General features: G+C 37.8%; 1 protein-coding gene across 1 annotated transcript in view; it reads left to right on the top strand.

Moving 5' to 3' along the window:
• Window positions 1-22234, top strand: part of LOC126474748 (dynein beta chain, ciliary-like) — a 734368-nt gene that overhangs the window by 213888 nt on the left and 498246 nt on the right. Inside the window, exons 18-20 of the mRNA XM_050102225.1 lie at window positions 5368-5445; window positions 6305-6490; window positions 7658-7827. Of these exons, the coding sequence (XP_049958182.1) occupies window positions 5368-5445; window positions 6305-6490; window positions 7658-7827 (434 nt within the window). The remainder of the gene's footprint in view (window positions 1-5367; window positions 5446-6304; window positions 6491-7657; window positions 7828-22234) is intronic.

The following is a 22234-nucleotide window of genomic DNA, read 5'->3' as shown; positions in this document are numbered from 1 at the left end:
TGAAATTTTGTGTCATTATGTTTCATACTTACAAATACACTCTCATTGGCAGTTAACTATCACAGAATTGGAAACTGTTTTGTTTGCCTCCTTTCTGTGATTTATATTACCCGTTGTATGAACCCTGATCACCATATTGTGGACAATGTTTTCCAATATGTTCATAAACTTGACAATGAAAATATTGTGAGCCAAGGCCATAATGATCATCACTTATTCATTGTTACCACAAGGGCTGCCACACTGGCTGTTGCTGCAGCCTTGTCTCCTTTAAATACTTTTATCCCACAGTATTTGTCGTGGTTGCTCTCTTCTGACTGCCAAAACTTTTAATGCTCTCACTTCAGAAATATTTTGTATAGGCAGTGTTGGACACCTTTCATAACTGTTAGGAAGTGCATCATTTAATACTCAACTATACTTATATTTTAAGTCAAATTCAAAATATATTCAGGCTACAAAAAGTTCACTCAACTGTGTGTTCTACAACACAGAAGACAATAGAGGATTTCAGAAATGATTAGTGATTGCTGTTGTGGAATACCAGGTGCCGATTCTTTTCAAAAACCTGGAATTCTCAGAGAACTACACTTTACTTGGAAAAATCAGGGAAATCTCAAAGAATTTCAGGAATTTCATAAACTTTCAGGGACTTAACCTAGCAATGACATTGAATTTTACTGAGTTTTATAAATCACAAATTTTAAAATACTTAATATTTCAAAGTGCATTAATTATATGATATTATTCCATGTAAATTATTGTTGTTTAAAAACTGTGGTTAAACTACTGCTTATTTCTTATGGTTGTTACACAGCTCAGCTGAGAAGAAAGAAAAGTCATTATTGTGGTATGCTGCTCCCTCCCTCCTCTCTCCCCACCTGCTCATTATTAATTTGATGGAAGGTTCTTCACACCACCTCCTCACACCTGGAATTCTCAGGAAATTTTTTTCTAAGTTTGAGTAGCAACCCTGAATACACAATTGAATACATCTTTTGTGATACGAAGATGATCTGAAATTTATTGAAATTGATAGCTGAAGTAAAAAAAAAGTACAGTTGTATAATAAATAATGCAATTCCTAAAAATCACTCTATTCACTTTCACATTTCAACTTTAGAAGCCATCATTCTTCCTCCAAAAGACAATTTGTGAATTTCTTAAGAGAGATACCTGTCTCATTAGATCACACTCTTCTTGCAATAGTTTTGAGTTTGGTAGGTAGAGCCCTCAAAGTATGTGTAGTTGCTTCCTTAACTGATAATTCTGTGCCAAAACCATGGACTTTGAATAGTAGTGCATTTCCCAAAGTAATTTAACATTGGTTTATCGGCTTTCTTTTCAATGTTCACACATTTCTCTAACACAAGGATTCCATCGCACAAATCAAAATGTGTATAAGAATCTTTTAGCGCATTCCATATTTCTTTCATTATGTTTTTAGTCTTGTATGTCATTCAGATAATTATAGTCCACTGTTGTTGTTAGAATTCCCATTACCTGTTCATTTTCCTTTCGTTTGTTTACTGTGAGTGAATTTTCTGTGCTTGGATTAATCCCACATGGACACTATTTACTGATGATTATGCCCTTAATTTTTGAGACCAGTAGAGGTAATTAATTACCTTTATTCAGTAGTCTAGAAGACCTGCTGAATACATTTTAGGGGTAAGCAGGTGTAACCAATAACATAGATGTCACTTTAGTAAACCACATGGCAGGAGCTAAGATTAATAGTTGGCATCCAGTAACTAGTGACTGTAATGCAATTGTCATTGGAAGGAGGAAATGACCATAACTCAGGGAGACAAACAGAGGAAAGCAGGACTGGGTTAGATATCAGGAAAATGGATTGCCTTCCTTGTAGAATTTGCAATCGAATGACTTCCGGTACATTTAGTATGCAGCTACTAACTGTGCAAAGAGCACCGGACTTTTTATTCCTTAAAAAAAAGAGAACAAAAAAGGTAAACAGGCACGCTACAGCTTTTGGAGCCCAATCAGAGCACACTGCAAGCCTTCATGAATACCAGGCAATTAAGATGTGGTACAAAACATTGCTCCAGGAAACTAAAAGAATATACTGGGAGAAATTTCTACAAAGGCAAATGCAATTTGACATATGGGAAACACCGTATAAATTATTGATTGAAAAGGTTAAGGGACCTGCTGTTGTGTGCACAATTCAAAAAGAGGATGTCTCAGTGATGGCTGGATGGAGGGAGTCAGCAGAAATCTGCTATGAAATGCATGCACAACTTAGAAGTGAACTAGACACTGAATTCAACAATCAGATGTTGGTGGTACCATTAAATCAAGAAGAAGTTGCTGTCGCAATTTCCAAGCTCTAAACTGGAAAGACACCTGGCCCAGATGGCGTCTACCCTGAGGTCGTGTGAATGGTAGGTCCACTGATGGTGCCATAATTGACAGCATTACTAAATGAGGCATTGTGAATAGGTAGGATCCTGGCGATATGGAAAACTGTGAGAGCTGTAGTGATTTAAAAAGGAAACGAAAAAGATCTGGCATCACCAAAGAGCTATAGACCTCTTTGCATATTAAACATCATGACCAAAGTTCAGGAACATCTGCTCTGTGATTGGTTGCAGGTGCACAGGCAGCTCATGGGTCTAATCCAGTATCAATATGGATTCAGAAAAGGGAAGTCTATAGATGATGTGGTTAATGGAGCTCTTCAGATTGTAGAAAATTTGACAATGAAGTATGAATTCAACTATGAAGTATGCAGTCACGCTTGTGACATCGCAGGTGCATTGAACAATCTTTGGTGGTGCAATTTTCACACGCCTTCGAGATCTCAATGTCGCCAAGTGTCTGTATAAGAGCTGTATAAGAGGTTACCAAGGGCTGTCCACAAGGCTCCGCAAGTGGTCCACTGTTCTGGGATCTTAGTATTGAACCCGTATTAAATCTGTTAGATGAGGTAGAAGCTACAACAGGAGTTATTGCATATGCAGATTACATTCTAATAGTTGTGTATGCAGTTTCCAAGGTGAAACTTTAGGAAAAGGAGGGTGACATGCTTGCTCAGATGCAGCTTTGGTGCAAGAGCGGAAAACTGACTAGAGCTGTTTGTAAAACCACATACACACTTCCGAAGGGAAGATTTTCTTTTGTGAGAAGCCCTCCCTGACACTTGACAGAATACCCGTAAAATGGAGCACTGTTTGTAGATATTTAGGCATTCTTCTAAATGAGAAAAGAAAGTTTCAATAACGTATATAATCTTTACTCAGGAAGTGGACAAAATTATGCATAAGACTGCCTGTGCTGGCACTGCTTACTATAAATTACTGCTGCATGTGGTGTGATCATATCCCAAAACTATCCTCAGTGCCATTGTGGGCTTAGCTGCCAGTGTCTGGGCACATCGCCTCAGGGTAAGCAGCTACAAAACAAGATTGTGATGATTTCAGCAGTGTGTACTTCTGAGGCTCTCCAGTGCCTTTTGTACTATGGCTGTAGAGGATTTACTGGTGATCCTCAGGATATGTTCAATGGATATTGTGATACATTACAGGGCAATGCTGTATTGGTTGGAGCATGAGCAATATGATTGTGTGTACAAGATAAAAGGAATGCATATTACTGATATAAGATATTTATGAGCCTGGAAGTTAGATGAATGGCAGCATGGCTGGGACACTAGGAGCACTGCAACGCATGTTTATAGCATATTCCCAAGCGTCAGGGACAGGCTCAGACAGGCTCAAACTGTGCGACATTGCCACTACTCAAGGTATGGTGCACCTGTTACCAGGTCACGGTTCATATCCAAAACATCTGCATCGAGTGGGGTGTAGTGACACACCAGTCTGTCAATGTGGAGAAGAAGGTTCCGCTGATCATGTTGTTCTCAGATGCCACCTTCTCCAGGTAGAAAAAGACTGCAGACAACTGGACTGAGTTCTGCAAACAATTACAGTTGACCAAAACTTGTGGACTACAGTCAATATGAAAGCTTGTCGGATATCTACAAGGAAACTGCACAGCAAGAAACATCCCTGTTTGAATATTGTTTGCTTCCAATCCTCCACAGTAAATCAATCAACAGTCTGGCACTTTCTCAACTCTTTAACTGCATTTAACTGGAATTTATTTGCAAAATTTCCTTTCGTCACTTAGATGGCACACTCACTCTCTGTCATTGGAGATAATTGAATCTGCCCACATAACCTGTTAATCTTCTCTTAAAATTGGTAGGAGGGACAAATAAACATACAGCATTTTTTGAACATATATACAGTTAGAGATTTCTGCTTTATAGTACACCACATTAAAAACACTGGAAGATCACAAGAAAGGTACAGTATTACACATAACTGACATAATTATACTTTCCGAAAAGAGAAGGAAACTAATGTATATAAAAGTAGCGCAGATGGAAGAAGGATGAAAAATGTTCATCATACAACTTTATGAGGAATGAAGATAGTTAAAGGAAGAAGAGTATTATTACACTGTAGTTGGCAGAAATGTAGGTTTTTTTATATTTTTAGTACCATTATTCCTAAGTGACATCTGATATTTGTGATGTAGGTCATGTGCTTTGGCATAATTTTCTACCTAAAATTTTATCTCGTGCTTTGGGATAGCCTGTTAGAGACTATGAAGATGAGTTTAGATTATCCAGTGTTTATGGCTCTGTGAAACAAATATTTTCTACATTTCACTGGTACAAATAAATAGAACAGTTTGGATGTCACAGATAATGGAGTAGGGAGTATTCATTTACAAAATAAAAGTTGTGGAACTGAAACCCTTATCTGCATACCATCTGATGATGTCTCCCACTATGGCAAACTAAAAATTAGGTAGAAAATTGTGCATAATACTATGATCTAAATCCCAAACACAAGATATTACTGAGGAAGTGTACACTGGACATGAAACACTGCACTGCATTTTTGTCATTGTTTCTATAGTGTAACTTATGTGTATGTTGCGATAGCAGTTTCTTCCTGTGTCACCATTTGACATCAGTTCCTTCTTTGTTTTCTTCATATGTTTTAATGAATGGAGTTCTGGTTTTTCATAACTAAGTATGGTATGCTGTTTTCAGTTCTATTCCATTCTCATTGTCTAGCAATAATGTGTTTGTCATCATTTGAGTAGAGTTTGTAAGCCTACTGTCCCATCTGTTAAATCAAATCATCATTTGTGCACAGTATAGTGTTATTACTTGCAGGCTCACATGTGTAGTAATTTTTTTGTCTTGCATAAAAGCTACTGATGCAACCCATGTCAAACTGCTTCTGCAGTGTATTAGTTAATGCTTACCTGCTGTGTGGGTGAAATTATTATTTGAAATTAAGTGATGCATGTATTTAAATGTTGCAGGAGGATCTGGAAAATAATGAGGACATTAAGGACATGAAACAAGAAGTCCTTGATGGTGTGAAGAAAGTTGCAAAAGAGGTTTGTTTTAAACCATGTAGGCAAAATTAATTTTTGTTGCTATTTCCATTTCAACTTTATTACTCCTTTTGGCTTCTGTGGAATTGTTGTTGCTTTATAGAACAATTAAATTATATTAAAATCTACTTCATCAAATTGCATTTTATCGAAAAAAAACTATTGTTTAGTCATTTGTCTGCGTCAGTGAAGAAAATTTTTGTTTTTCATTCCATTGTGATCTTCAGGTACTTGAATAAACAAAATATCACAGTACTACAATTTATGATCTTATAATAACACTTGTAATTTATTATGTATTTGATGTGTAGCCTTTACATAGTGGAAAAACATTATTTTCAATATATTTTCAAGACTACTGTATATAAATATTAATTTTATTTGCAGACCAGTATTAGGCTAACACCTATTATCACCTGCCCTTTTTACAGAAGACAAGCACACTGTAGAAATAATTACAATTCAGTGTATAAGTTATGAAAGAATTGCTACCACATTCAGGTGGCAAAATGTACAGTACTGTCAATTGACACATACAAAAGTGACATACTACATAGCTTTTAGAACTAATAGTACCTTCCTTGGGAAGGATCAACAGTGTCTGGCAACAAAATAAATTATCGCAAAGAAAAGTTTTGGTTAATAGTTTATTGAAAAATATTCTTCCAGTATTGTCATTCACATCAGACACAAAAACTAATTAAAAAGCTACTGTTAGTATACGGGAGCAGTTCAATGATTCATAAATTTTATCATAATTGTTGTACTCTTCTGCCACTACAATGATTTGTCCCGGTGTTTTCTGTATAGAATGCCTTAAGTTGGAAAGTTTGCATCAAGTTATCAGCCAACTGTTTTACAGGCAACAGAATTTTCTAAGAAGTTTGAAGAATATTCATACCTGTGGCTTGATGATCGTGCAAACTATATGCAGCAGTTCTTGGAGTATGGACGACAGTTGACTGGCGATGAGCTAGAGATGCTTGCATCAGAAGAGGAGCAGGATCCTGAAGGCTCGCCTCCTACATTGGACAATTTCAAGGAGCAGGTAATCAATAGATACATTTAATTTTGATTCATTTTGATAGAATACTATTGCCAATAATTCTCTGCACAAGAAAGAAACATGGAAGCAATTTTTATTTTTATATTTGACATCAAAGTTGTACAGAATATTTACTGTCTGTAATAATGTTGGGTAATTAATACAATAAGTAGGTAAAAATGAAAAAGAAACAGAATTAAAATTTTATAAAGCCATGGCTACACTTGTATTGCTATATGGAGGTGAGTCACAGATCCGCGAAAAACACAATAAAATTAAATGACAAGCAGTAGAAATAAATATATTAGGACTCAGATAGATATTTCTAATATTAATGAAAAGACTGAAGAAAATAAAACATCGGGGAAGTATCACATGCAAAGATTGAATGTAGAGGCAATGCTGTACAAGCTAAGAGAAAGAAGGGATGTAGGAAGACACAGAACAAAATGGCATTGAAAAGTGAAGGTGGGACAGGCACAAGTGCCTAAACCTCAAGGAGCTGAAGAAGAGGGAGAAGAAGAGGAAAAAAATATCCTAACTCAGAGCCCCTGCTTTTGTGAGAATTAAACAAAATCTGCAACCTATCTACATGTGAAGTTTACTTCAGTTAGATAGTTGTGATCCTTATTCTGAACAATATTATATAAATTCCTTTCTTTTTTGATATTCATAAAACTATGTCTATATGAACACTAGAATATTGGAAGATGTGAAAATTACCTATGGCAAAAGATGTGAAAATTACCTATGGCTTATGATTTGTGTTTTTAGTTATAATCCATTCAGTTCTTCACTTATTTGATGCAGTTGAGTCTGTTGCAAAGTGTATAAAATTTGATTTCATAGAAACAGCATGAATGGAGGAGGGTGTTGATTTGGCTCAATATTAATTTTTACTCTGAATCCAGAATAAAGAATATTAGTTTGTGATAAAATTCTAGAAATTCTAGCAAATATTTAGTAGCTGCTGTGAATTTCAAAAATGCTCTTAACATTGTGAGAATAGCTGAAGTACATATTTCAGCTCCAGGAGAAGATACCTCAAGGTGCAGTAGTAACAGCAGTATTTGATGTTGCACAATGCACCTTCACACTTCTTAATATCTGCAATTAAGATAATCTTTTTGAATACTGTTCAGTAATCAGTTTTTATTTCTTTCCTAACAGATTGACACATTTGAAAATCTTTACCTTCAAGTGGAAGAGATTTCATCAACACACACATTCCACTCTTGGTTTCAAGTTGACATACGCCCATTCAAGCAAGCACTGTTAAACACAATATGCAAATGGAGTGGTATGTTCAAGAGCTACCTTGTTGATTATGTTACATCTAGGTAAGTATGTTATATTCTGATTCTTTTAAATTTTTTCTTCATTTGAACTCATTTACAAATATTTGTTTTACTATGCCTTTAGTTTACATTAATCATCATTTGCATCATATGTTTTTGCATTCTGCATACCCTTCAAGATAGCTACAAACTATTAGTGTCAGACAGTAAGTAGAGCTCGTATTTATTTGGAGATTCCTGAAAACTTTACTTTCAGTCCCTATAAGCATAGTAATTTATTACCTAATCTTCAGATGAAATTGCAGGGCAGGGGGATTAATTGAACTTTTCTCCCACAGTAAGCCATTAATATAGTTCATGATGCACCTTCATTTCTAATGTGCTGTCATTTCATGCAGATAATTTCAACCAAGTATTATGTGACAGGCTACTCATAGAAATTGCAGTATTTCTGAAACTGCATGGACATTTAGATAGCAGTTATTATTTAAGACTGCTGTGCAATTGGAAAGGAATATGAAAATAAATGTCTTTCCCAATGCGTAGCTTTACTTTTGTGTGCCATTAGCAGTTAAACCATTTATACCATGGTGAAATCTGATGACAAAACTGCTCAGGTTCAGTGCAAAACGTGAGACTCTTTATTAGATTAAAGATTGTATATGGTTGGTACTATGGCATGGAATTCTAGATGTTGAAGGTTTTCAGAATTAAAAAGGTGTCAAAATTTTTAGATATGGATATTCTGTTGACTCCTGAGAAGCCTGTGGACAGTTTAAGTTAAAAGTGAAGAAGCTTTGTTACAGCCAAATAAAAGCTAGGAGAGATGATTTCCTAGTTGCAGAATGTAAAGCAGTTGATAGGACTGTGAACTACTGAACAACATCCACAAACTGCAATGAACTGGGATAACATTAAGCATTAAATAATGGATAAATATCTAAGGAAGAAAAGTTGAGAGTATGGGATGAGGAAAAAGGTAATAGAAAAGATGCGAAAGGGAAGTATTTCAGTTAAATCTCTTACCATTGAGTTGAGGTGCTGATACAGCCTACTACCTTTTGAATGGTAGGAGCCTTATTGGCTGTAGAAGAAAGTAAGGTGCAGCAGACCATTGATAAGAATTTAAGAGACAGTTCAGAAACTGTGTTGAGTTAAAAAAGAAAACCTTTTTGCTATGTAGCATTCATGCGAGGGCTGTGGACCAACAGCTGCAAGAAAACATAGAATCCAAGTACTAGGTCAAAAGTATTTGAAAACTTAGTGCTAGACTTGTTCAAGTAATAGAGAACATTAGGACACTGACTAGGTAAGTAAATAAAGGGGATTAGGTATTGGTAGCTGGGAGCACAGCCAAAGTCTGGCCAAGAATAACTACTACAGTATCAGGAATGACCTGGATAAGCTAGATGCAGCAACCTCACACACTAATGTGGCTTTTGTTAATGTTCTGCAGTGCACCATCATCTGTGATGTACAATGTTGTCAGATGAGTTAACCAGGAATGGAACAAGTTGCTGCTGACTTCGGTGGGCACTCTCATCAATGTTGTGTTAGTTGCTGCTATTTGGAGGCGGAAACACACAAGACATGATGTACACTTTAAGAGGATGGAGAAAGGTGAAACGAAATGATTGTATGGCATTGATGGCTGGGAGTCCCCACCTGGTGAAGTTTGGCTACCTAGTTGCAAGTCTTTTCAGTCTACATCACATAGGGTGACTTGCGTGTTGATGATGATGAAATGATGATAAGGACAATGCAACAATAGAAAATCTCTGACTCGGCCAGGAATTGAACCTGGCCCAGCTCCATGGCAGTCAGATGCGCTAACTGCTCAGCTAAGGAAGCAGACTTGACTATAAATAAATTAACAGAACTGACAGGTGGAAATATAAAGGGGCACTGTCACCAATGAGCTGTGATTACAGGTGCATGATGTTAACCTTTTTTAGGCTAAATAGCTCATTCATTCAGACAGACTGCTTTAAAATAAGTGAAAATAAATGCAACATCTCATTCAAAAGAAACTTGTTTGAATGAAGCTACTGTGATGCATCAAGTGTTTTTTCTTATTTTTTCTTAAAAAAAGACATATTTAATTAACTTCTTGTCTGTTTACATGATCTAAAATGTCAAAAGGGAGCTAATCTATTATGCCTGTTTGAGTACTACATTAACACACAAATCCATATGTTAAACATAGCAGCCTATTTCTATAGAGAAAATGTGAAGAAAGGAGGAGTCGCCATGCACATTAAAAATAATATCAAGTTCAAATCTACTGAAACTAGTAGCTTCTGCTTGGACTGATAATTGAAAGCCTCTGAATTATTACTTCCAGAAGCTATTTATAATTATTATAGGACATAGATACATGCTAGGAAATTTTTCAGATATCCTTAGAGAAGTTTTAGATGTTGTTATGTGATCTAACAGACAAAAGGAAGCAAATGATAGTTTCTAGGGGTTTTAACATTAATTTTCTGGAAGACTGAGAAAAAAGAAACAATTTGTAAATGCTACTTAACACATATAACATTACTTCTTTTGTTAATTTTACCACCATAATTATACAGGAAAGAGTACACAAATAGATAACATATTTGTAGGTGAGCATGTAATCAGTGATATAAACATTCACTTGTTAGTGAGAGACCTCTCTGACCATGATGTGCAATGAGCCAAAGTTAGTAACTTATTACAATTAAGTGGTAGTATGGGAAACAATGGGACTAATTAATGAACAGACAACAGGAAGCTGAATGGATGGATTTGTATAATGTGGCATGTGTCAGTTAAAAATTTAGTGTAATTACAAATGGATTTCTATCAATCTTTAACAGCTACTTTCTCAAGAAAACAAAGAAACCTTGGATGGTAAAAGGAATCAAAATATCTTGTACAAGAAAAAGCAAATTGGGTGAAATGGTCGGAACAAACAGAGAAGGAGCACTGATTTCATATTACAACAAACAATATGCTTCCATAACAGCTTAAAGTCCCAAGTTATCCCATAATGGCAGAAACTTAAAACCTCTAATTTACTTGGGAAATGAAGGAACAAACTTCAGAAAAATTAAAATCATGTCTATATTCATTCAGTGCATCTTGTGCACCTTTGCAAAATCAAAAGCAAATTGCATGGTCTCAGCCTCTGTCCTGTATTGTTCTTTACGCAGTACATATGAAAATGAGTATCAATAGTGATCCTACATTCGACACTGAATTTAGTGACTCAGAAAGTGATGTAGAATATGTCATTACTTTATTGGAGGCTGTAATTGATGACTGTTCACCAGATGACTATTTGGTAAATGCTCACCAGTGGTACAAAATAAGTACAAGAGCTATGCTCTAGCCAGATCCTCCAAGACTTCCTTTCACAGAAAATGCTTCAGTTCATCTAGCGAACAACTGTGCAGATGATGTCATGCCATATGTGTATCAGTTCATTGGCAGTGACTTGCTGCACATCATTTTCATGAAGAAGAATATGTAAAAAGCAATATATATCTAAATGGAAAGTCAGTACCAGCAATAAAATTTGCTTATTTATCACTGTTGTATAGCTTCAAAGCATTGTGATGAAGCCCAACTACCAAATGTGTTAGACAAAACATCTGATGCTCACTAAACCAGTATTCTGATAGCTACTGAGTTTTCTCGATTTAATTTAATGGGAAAGTGCCTCAGTCTTTCTGACATATCTGCGTAGATACCCTGAAGGCCAGGCAGAGATGTGCTATTTGAGTATCTGATATTGTATGGAGGCAGGCTTGGATGTGTACAATACGTATCACTGAAAAGGACAGGGTTCTGAAGCAAGACATTCATGCACAATTGCAATTCAGAGTGTGAAAAGTAGCCACCAAATGTGATAAATGTTCAATTCAAGTTAGTTTTATGGCAACAGGACTGGATCTGAAAGCATAGTTGACTCAAGGGGTGTTTAAATCATGTGAATGCCAGTGTGTCTTAAATGAACTTCAGACATTGGTGGCAAGTTTTGTTTGAACTTATAAAGTATAATTAATTCAGTGCTCAATAGAAACTGTTCTGATTTCAGAAGACCTTAATCATCATTTTTAAGAGGTTATTGACTTAATTATATAGAGCAGTGAGAGCGAGAGGTTGATAGGTTATGGACCACAAATACTTGTCATCACCATTTTCGTCCAAATTCATGGTATATGCAGAGGTTAGCCACAAACGAAAGTGACAGAAGTGGAAGCTTCAGATAGCCAAGCATTCAGAAAAAATAGCGGTTTTGACATGGGTTGCATGAGACATGAGTCACTGATGCTGGTATAGTTGCCAAGCAGTGATTGGCACAGCAGAAAGAGTACATACCAGTAACTCGAAGTTCATGGGGTTCAGTCCCTTTGCGAAAATATTTTTAATTTTAAATATTTGCATTACTTATGCTGCAGATAAACCAAAATAATGGTCAATATATTGTATTTATTAGTACTTTCATAAAAGGCTTGAGAAGGAAAAGTAAAAGAAAATTTGTGATTGCAAATAAGTATCCGAGAAGGGAAGGTACTTACAGGGTCCATGAAGACTCTGCAAATGATTTTCCAAGAAGGGACTGTAAATAAAGTGCACTGGACTTTGTATCCCACTGGCCCTTGGCGGTTAGGAGTGAACAATAGGTTCCCACTGCTGGTAAAATTGGCCCATCATGAGAGAAAACAAAATCACATCCCAAGAAGACTGCTCCAAAATACATTCCATAATATCTCACCAGCTATCCTTACCATATTTAATGTTATGAAATGACAAGTTATGTGTGCTTTGTGCCAAGCTGTGCGCTGAGATGTTTACACTCATAAAAGGTTCTTTCTCACCACATAGCTTGGCAGATGGCATACATAGCTCGTCATTTCATTAAATATGGTGAGGATAGCTGGGGACATATTATGGATTGTACTTTGATGTAGTCTTCTTGGGATGTGGTTTTGTTTTCTCTCTCAATGGGCCAATTTTACCTGTACCAGACACACACACTCACACCCAGAAACTTAAAACAAGCATGCAATTGTAAAATTTCACCATTTATAATGTGTGGAAAATGTCAAGACAGTTAGTTGTTCCCCCATTTTACGACAAATGTTAACAGAAGATGTGTAAATCATCAACTGTGAAGCAATAGAAGTTTCTAATTATAAATATGAAGTTCTCATGTACGTCTTACAATCTATTCCTCAAAATTTATTTGCAATCCCAAATTTTCAGTTGCCTTTTTTCCATGACTCTTATAAAAATATTAATAAATACAATATATTGAGCATTATTTCAGTTCATTTATAGCGTAAGAAATGTGAATATTGAAAAAAAAAAAAAAAAATTCTCCATAGGGACGCAATTCCACAACCCTTGGATAACCATTTCATACTCTTTCCCCCTCCATTAACTGCTACCTGGTAATCACACTAAGTTATATGTCTCATGCATCACCTTACCCCAAAAATGAAATTTTTTCTAAATGCTCAGGCATCTGAAGCTCCTACTTCCTTCACTTTTATTTCTGGCTTAGCCATGAATATACCATAAATTTGAACAAAATCAGTGATTATGGGTAGGCACAAGGTGCACTTTGTTAGTCACATGGTTAGAAACTTAATTATTGTAATACATGTTCCTTGTGAGTAAAGCTAATCACACATGCTATCACAATCAAGAGTCCAGTGCCAAACAAATACAGCAATAATCTAAAGTATTTTGCATGTAAGAATCATCATCGAATCCAAAGGACTCAAGAATTTAATTAACTCTGTCAAAAGCAGAAATTGTCTGGAGTTGATACCACTCAAGTAAATTATTGAAATCTTCACCTACGTGCAGTGCATTCACCACATATAAAATACATCACAATCACAGGCTATATTTCCAGGCACACTGAAATATGCATTTTGCTGCTTATGTCCTTTTGAAAGGTACTGGAAAATTATACACGCAAGGACCATAATAAACTTATCTCAAAATCAGGTGCTTAATCAGACTCAATTTGGATTTGAAAAGGATTTCTCCACCAGACATAGGTTTTCTGAGATGCTTTCACACTTACGCTTAATGTGCAGTATGGATTCCAGACAAATGAGAAATATTCAAGTATTGGTTGAATGAGCTACTTCTTTTGTGTGTGGCTACACTGCCTGAGGATTCTTCCAATGAGTCACAGTCTGACAATCAGTTTTATGTAGTCATTCCATTTTAAATCACTCTGTATGCATTGTTGTTGTTGTGGTCTTCCGTCCTGAGACTGGTTTTATGCAGCTCTCCATGCTACTCTATCCTGTGCAAGCTTCTTCATCTCCCAGTACCTACTGCAACCTACATCCTTCTGAATCTGCTTAGTGTATTCATTTCTTGGTCTCCCTCTATGATTTTTACCCTCCACGCTGCCCTCCAATACTAAACTGGTGATCCCTTGATGCCTCAGAACATGTCCTACCAATCGATGGTTGTAACTGCTTCCAGTGTCTGTTCTGCAGTTGTATAATTCTGCAATACTGGATTTTTCTGCCTGTTATGCACAACATGATAGATTTGTTTATGTTGAAGCTCAACTGCCAATCCTTGCACCAAGCATAAATCCTCTGCAGGTCTTCTTGCATTTCACTGTGATTTTCTAGTGTTGCGACTTCTACGTACAATACCATCATCCGCAAAAAGCCTTACAGAACTTCCAATGTTATCCATGGGCCTATAATATACACTTTGGGTACACCCGAAGCAAGTTATACATCAGAAGAGATAATTCTGTGTTTTGTTTAACAACTCTTCAATCCAATCAGATGGCTGACCTGATATTCAGTATACTCATACTTTGCTCATCAGTCATCAGTGCAGAACTGTATAAAATACCTTCTGGAAGTCAGGTGACATGATGTCAATCTGTGAGCTGGGATTGACTGCTTTCTTGGTATTGTTGGTGAAATGGGTGAGATTCTACAGAGCTTATGCAAAACATTATGCTCTCCCTCTAGCAATATAGCACAGTTAATTGTAGGTTGCTGGAGAAATGAAGGGTATGAAATGATTGGAAAGAAATATATGTCATATCAATTTTCTGATAGTGTCATTGTGCAGAAGCACGTAATTGTAGGCCTATATCACTGATACCAATTTATTGTAGAATTATGGAGCATATTTTATGATACTTATTTCGGACATTTTGAAGAACAAAAATCTTCTGTATAGAAACCAACATGGAATCTGGAAAAAGAGATGTTGCAAAAGTCAGCTCATGCTGTTCATCGTATTAGATCCAGAGCTCCACAGACAATGTTGATGCAGTGTTTCTCGAACTGCCTAAAGCATTTGAACAATTCCAATCTTTCATTTAGTGAACAGAATACAAGCTTATTGATCATTGGATCAAATTTATTATTAGATTCAGGACATTGTAGCAGACAGGAGTCAACACATAGTTCTTAATTAGATAATATTTGACAGATATAAAACTAATTTTGGGAATACCAGGAGGAAATGTTGTAGGGTCATTATTATTTATATTGTACAGAAGTGACATAGTGGATAAAAATAGAAAGTCCAGGAGTCTGTTCATACACAACTGTGTTGTCTATAGGAAGGTTACAGTGTGCAAAGACATTAATCAAATGCAGAAAAAACTGCACAGGATTGGTGACTGGTACAGGTATTGTCAGTTCACTCTGAATGCAAATAAATGTGATATATTTCACATAAATAGGCAAAGAGATACATGAATGTTGGAAAACCCTTTTGGTGATACATCACTGGAAACAGTAAAACTACTAAAATACTTACAAGGAGAGATCCCCTAAATTGGGATCAATTGTTTGAAACCATTTAAATGCTGGTGTAGGTTAGGGTCCCCAGGTGTGACATCTTGCAGCCATTCACTGTTGTGGACCATCATTTGTGAGTAATCAAGGAAAAAAATTCCAGAATTTCACATGATGGTCTAGAACTGTCAAAATAGGAATAATACACTGAATGGCAGCACAGTGTAATGCTTAAGTTGCTTTCCTCACATGCAGAAAATTGTGGGTTCAAATTGTGTCAGGTGCTTTGAAGCTTTTTATTTATAAATCTTTAGCAAAATGACATTGATAATTATTTTTAAGCAACTGATTGGTTTAAATGTAAATTTTTTGTTTCTATTCCTTTGTCATCTCTTTTAACCATCATATTAGCTTTTTGATTTGCTCTCATTTTCTCTTCCATTCATTCTTTTCCATTTCAAATCTATGTGCATGTGAGACTATTTTTTTAATTTACCTATTATAATATTTAAACATTTGAAAATGCCAATCTATTGGTTAAAATGTGAAGTAATCTATTTATATTGACTGCAGAATGGTGTCAATAACGTATTTTTCTGATATGATTAATTTTTCCTCAAGTTTGTGTTAGGGTAGGCATTACGGTAGGGTAGTCCATGTCTTTATGTTAGCAATAGTGCGATGGTGGTGTAATGTCTAGCAAACCTACCTAGTAGCAAGGAGACTGAGGTGCAAGTCCCAATCATAGCACAAATATTAATTCATTTCTTCAGCTTCCATCATTAATGTATTTTTCGTTACAAGATGTACATACTTTTGGTAGCTAATCTTCATACAGACATATAAAACAAAAATTCTTATTGCGCTATGGATAAAATAATGTAAATGAAGATTTAAATGAAAAAGGGGATTATAAGCGAAATGAAATTCAAGCAAAATGAGAAGTAGAAATAATGAATGCATTAACCTAGATGATAATGTAAAATGATAAAATGGAATAAATTAAATCAAAGTTAATAACAATAATAATAAAAATAATTATTATTATTATTAAAATTACATGGACATGGATTCCAAATAAAAGAAGAACTAAAGAAAAAATGACTGCAAATCAAAAAGTTAATCCAATGATTAAAATGACATAACAAAGGATTAGAAGTAAATAATTACATTTAAACCAATTAACTGAATACGAAATAATGTTCAAGATTATTTTGATAATGATTTAAACTTTTTTTTGTCTATTACTTGCAAACTATGCCCCACCAGGCTGAATGGCTGCAGGGTGTAATAACTGAGACCCTACCCTACATCACCGTATAAACGGTTTCAAAAAATTGATCCTATCCTGACCTCTTCTTGTTAGTAGTAACAATGGGGCCTGACCTAAAGTGAAATGATCGCACAAACTAATTGTATATAAAGTGGATGGATTCATTAGAAGAATCTTATGGATATGTAATTCTGAGACCCTTACAGATTGATTTTATTGAGGAGACAGAAATGATGTAGTGAAGATTGGTGGGTTTCATTACTGGTTTGTTTAGTAAGTAGGAGAGCATTATGAAGATGCACAATGAACTTCAGTGGCAGACACTACATGAGAGGCAATGAAGAAGTTGAATGTTGAAATTAGATTCCGAGAAGAGTTGGGCAACACTTTACCTCCTCCCATATACATCTCTCAAAAATCAGAGAAATTAGAGGTGATATAAATGTGTCTCATCAGTTGTTCTTCCCATGCACCAGTCTTGAATGGGACACAGGGGAGAGGAAACAGCAGTGATACAAAAAGTACACTCTGTCATAAATCATGAAGTGGCTTACAGATTGTACACATAGATGTAGATGTCATAAATATTGTGCTGAATATTTGCCATATTGTTACTTAGTAGTCATTCAAATTTTGTTCTTGTAAGGAACTAAATACAACAGTATGTCATTTGGATTGCTGCCATAATTTTCTACTTAACTATCTGCATCTACATCTACATTTATACTCCACAAGCCACCCAGTGGTATGTGGCGGAGAGCACTTTACGTGCCACTGTCATTACCTCCCTTTCCTTTTCCAGTCGCGTATGGTTCGCGGGAAGAACGACTGCTGGAAAGCCTCCGTGTGCACTCAAATCTCTCTAATTTTACATTCGTGATCTCCTCAGGAGGCGCACCCTCTCGAAACCTGGACAGCAAGCTACACTGCGATGCAGAGTGCCTCTCTTGCAAAGTCTGCCACTTGAGTTTGCTAAACATCTCCGTAATGCTATCACACTTACCAAATAAACCTCGCCACTCTTCTTTGGATCTTCTCTATCTCCTCTGTCAGCCCAACCTGGTATGGATCCCACACTGATGAGCAATACTCAAGTATAGTTCGAACGAGTGTTTTGTAAGCCACCTCCTTTATTGATGGACTACATTTTCTAAGGACTCTCCCAATGAATCTCAACCTGGCACCCGCCTTACCAGCAATTAATTTTATATGATCATTCCACTTCAAATCACTCTGCACGCATACTCCCAGATATTTTACAGAAGTAACTGCTACCAGTGTTTGTTCCACTATCATATAATCATACAATAAAGGATCCTTCTTTCTGTGTATTCGCAATACATTACATTTGTCTATGTTAAGGGTCAGTTGCCACTCCCTGCACCAACTGGAACTATAATTGTAATGAATATGACATTAGGTTCTTCAACAAATGGCATTAAAATTACAGATGTTAATTTCAGGATAGGATTTGAAGGAGCTGTTGTATCTACTGTTTTATTGCAAATAAAAAAGTATGCAGTAAATACAGTTGCAGTGACAGACAACCAGAGATTGTGCACACACTTGTACAGAAGCAGTGCAAAAACCAGTCCAGGCCAAATCCGGTAACAAGCAAGTTTGTCAAAACAAATCACAGAACAGTCCTAATTGGCAAGTAGAATCTTCATGGAGCACAGATGACACAAGAGACAGTAGGATGTGCTGCTGGAGTGTGGCTATCCCCACTTGGTCGACAATGGTGTCGGCAGCATGCGAAGCAGGTGGTCTCATTTCATTCTCTCTCCAGCAGTGTTGAACATAAACTCTTTGGGTGTGATGGAAGCGGCACCCTTTTGGGGAGCTGACAACACAGCCATCGGAGTAAAAAGGCGGAAGGCCACACACGTGGGACTGCTACCAGAGACAGTCTGTTGTGTCTGAGTAGGCCATGAAGCCTGCTCAGGTGACACTGCAGCAGTCGCGGCAACACAACAGCAGCTGCTCGTTAACAATATTTGCCTCCATTGGCTCATCCATGTCAGATGAGGTGTCGTCATCACTGTGCTGCGCTGTCAGTTGTCACTGGACTGATACGTCACATAGCTGGAAGTGTCCTGAATGATGACGAGCCAGCAATGAGGGATAGATGCAATTATGACTGTGGGAGGGCTGGTGGGTGCACTTGTGGGAGGACAGTGTTCAGGCAACCAATGTTGTGCATCGGCAAGGAGTTTGGCACAGCTGGTGCTCGCATCTCGACATTGTCAGTGTCCAACAGGTCTTCACCCAAAGGCGCCACTACGACACCTGACCCCTGGAATGAAGCAGTGCTTGAAGGCAGACTACCCACTGACATCTGCTGTGGCTGCAGGCATGATGGGTTGGCAAGCACTGAGGGCACAGATGGTTCTGATAGAGGGAGAGCAAACAGCTCCAGTATCTACAGTTTTGTATCTGAGAACAACTGCATTGAGCAGCTGTCAAGGTTTTAGAGGAATGCAGGAGAGGCTGTTCAGAACCATCAGTGTTTCTGTGAGCTAACACCACTTCAACTCCTTATTGGAGAGCATTTGTGGTGTAAAGGTACTGAGGCATGGCAATGTCTTTAGCAGTGTCTTTATGTGGGTCAATGTTCTGTCACGGGCTGCTGACCAGATAAAAGGAACACCATTTTTCCGTAACTTGTTCGGCTGATGAGATGAGCATTCTACATTAATGATAAATTATGAACAATAACTGACTTTGCCCAGAAACAATTGGCGTTTCTTGAGGTTCCACAATTTAGGGAGGTTATCAGTAGCTGCTATACAGTTCTTCATGGGTCTGATGACATCCTTCAAAAGAAAGTAGCCTAAATATTCAACTCCTGTCTGGAAAACTTTAATTTTTGCAGATTGCAGTTAAGTTTTGCCCCTTGTAATTTCGTGAACAGAACTTGAATCTTAGCGGGATGTTCCTGCCATGAAGAACCTGTGTTGATGATGTCATCAAGATAGTTTATGCAGCACAGAACAACTTGCATTAACTGTTTTAAAAGTCCCAGTAAAATGGCGAGTGCACTGACAATACCAAACAGCAGACATGTGTATGGAACACCCATAGGTCAAGCTGGTGACCATTATCTGTTGAGAGGCAGAATCTGGCTGAAGCTACAGATACACCTCCAAGTCAATTTTAGAGAAACACTCACTGCCCACAAAATTACTCAAATATTTCTTCTGGGTGGGGAATGGGCCAGCGATCTGCTGCAGATTGGTAAAATTAAAATCCTTGCATGAACAAAGTACCCCCATAGGCTTTTATGTAACAACCAGAGGAGTAGCTCACTGGCTGGAAGGAAATCATTCAATGATATCTAGGCCATGCAACCTGCCTAAGTCTTCCATAACAGGTGGATACAAAGCAAATGGGATAGGCTGAGGTTCACAAAATTTGGGTATGGCTATCGGTTTAAGAATGATGCAGGTCTTGTAGCCTTTTGCAGCACTCATTGCCAGTGAAAACAGTGACCCAAACTCATGACAGAGGTTGTCTAATGCCTGGAATGGGATGGAGTCAGAAACAAGATGTACAGCACCTTGAATCTGTAGAGCAAAAACCCTGAACACATTGAGGCCAAAAATGTTTTTGGACTTCGACCTTTCAATGGCCAAAAATATGACTGCCTGTGTGACATACTGATAATGAGCATTGATAGTGAACCGGCCTTAAACAGGAATTGGCTAATCACTGTAACTGACCAAATAATGATTGATGGATGAAAGAGAAGGGCATCCCAAGTGATGATACATTTCAAGAGTCATGGAAGACACAGGCCATGGTATCAACATGGAAACAGAATAGCCATTGCCGGATTTGCAATCTTGCTGGAACACTGAACTCCTGGCTGATCACTGGCATGACAGTTTGAACCTCCAGGAACTCCATCTCCACATCTGAGGACTGGCCCCATGGGCAGCCACAATATGCTGTGCTAACCGATGCGTGGAGCTGCTGTGAACATTTGCTCAGAAGAAATGAGGGCACAAGGGGATACTGCATCAGGAAGAGCCACAGGCTGACAGCGAAGAGTGTGAACTAGAAGAAAACGATGAGACTGTCCATGAATTACTCTGTTCCTATGGTACTGAACACACCACCACTACACCCACTACATCATCAAAGTGTTCACTTGCAGTCTGTGACTCTTTGAATGCCTTAGCAATAAACATAATACACCTCTCTATTTGGAGCAGAACAGACCATTACATCATGTATCAGAGAATAACTAGAGGACTGTTGAAAATGATCACACTTAAGTCTGCACTTCTGTCTTAGCCCCCGAAGGTTGGTTACCTGTGCATGACACAACTGGTTTAAGTGCACAAAGTTGGGTTTCTGATGTTACTAATTATTCATCAACACACCCATTTGAGGAAGTGACAAAGCTGCAGGGTCCATCAATGGAGCAGCTTTTCGAAGCAAATGAAATGTTTTGAGCTTGACCTCAGACAAGAAAAAGATTTTTGCAAAGCCAGTTTCTCTACTTGAAACATTGCTGCAAATGCCAGACATATGTGTCCCACTCATCCTTCATCTTGTGGAATAGTGCTAAAAGCTGGGCACATGGGTGGTTGTGCTGATGGCAGGTGCTGAAGAACTGTGGCACCCTATGAAGCAAGTTTAACTGCTGTTGTTACTGTCTGAGCCACTGCTGCCATTGTAACAATGGAACCAATACCAGATCCATTGAACTCACAGAACACATGTGGAAACAAAGTGAGCTCATTGCCAAATACTGTATTATCTGTAGTTTTAATGCAAATAATAAAGGACACAGTAAAATACTGTAATGGGACAAAACAGTAGGAGAACTTGGAGGAGAAGTCAGAGCCCAGAACTGCAACAAGGCCACAGCGAGACAGCAGGTGCTGGTCAGTGAACTGCGCAATTGGCTCCCAATGTCATCGGACCACGAGTACCTGAATCAGGCCACAAGCCACGGACATCGGCCACAACCAGACGTTGCTCCTGCTTGATCACCACCCCCCAGCAGCGCAAGACATCCGTGACACTGTTCCAGGTATCAGTGCCCTGGGGCTAGCCTTCGAGAAGCCACTCCAGCTCGACTGACTTCGAAAATTATGCCAGATCCCAGTCTTTGCCTTGTTCCGGATGGTTCACAGTGGCCCACAAACACAGCCCTTGCATGTGTCAGTTGGGAATCGTTGCTGTAAACTCAGATGCCAATGGACCACAAAGGAAGGTCATCTGCCTTTCTGCCCAGCCTGGGCAGGCAACACTACACCATCTGCCTGCCCCTGCTCCTCACCATTGGTCCAGACTTCAACTCCGGGCAACGCCATCACCATGCCATTTGAACGATGCAACATTGTGCATTAGAGAAGACCTGGTGACCACCTAGGACCACAGCACAGCT

This window comes from Schistocerca serialis, chromosome 4, assembly GCF_023864345.2.
Source record: "Schistocerca serialis cubense isolate TAMUIC-IGC-003099 chromosome 4, iqSchSeri2.2, whole genome shotgun sequence".
Lineage (NCBI taxonomy): Eukaryota > Metazoa > Arthropoda > Insecta > Orthoptera > Acrididae > Schistocerca > Schistocerca serialis.
Note: the sequence above shows the minus strand (reverse complement) of the source record. Positions and strands in the feature narration are given on the sequence as shown.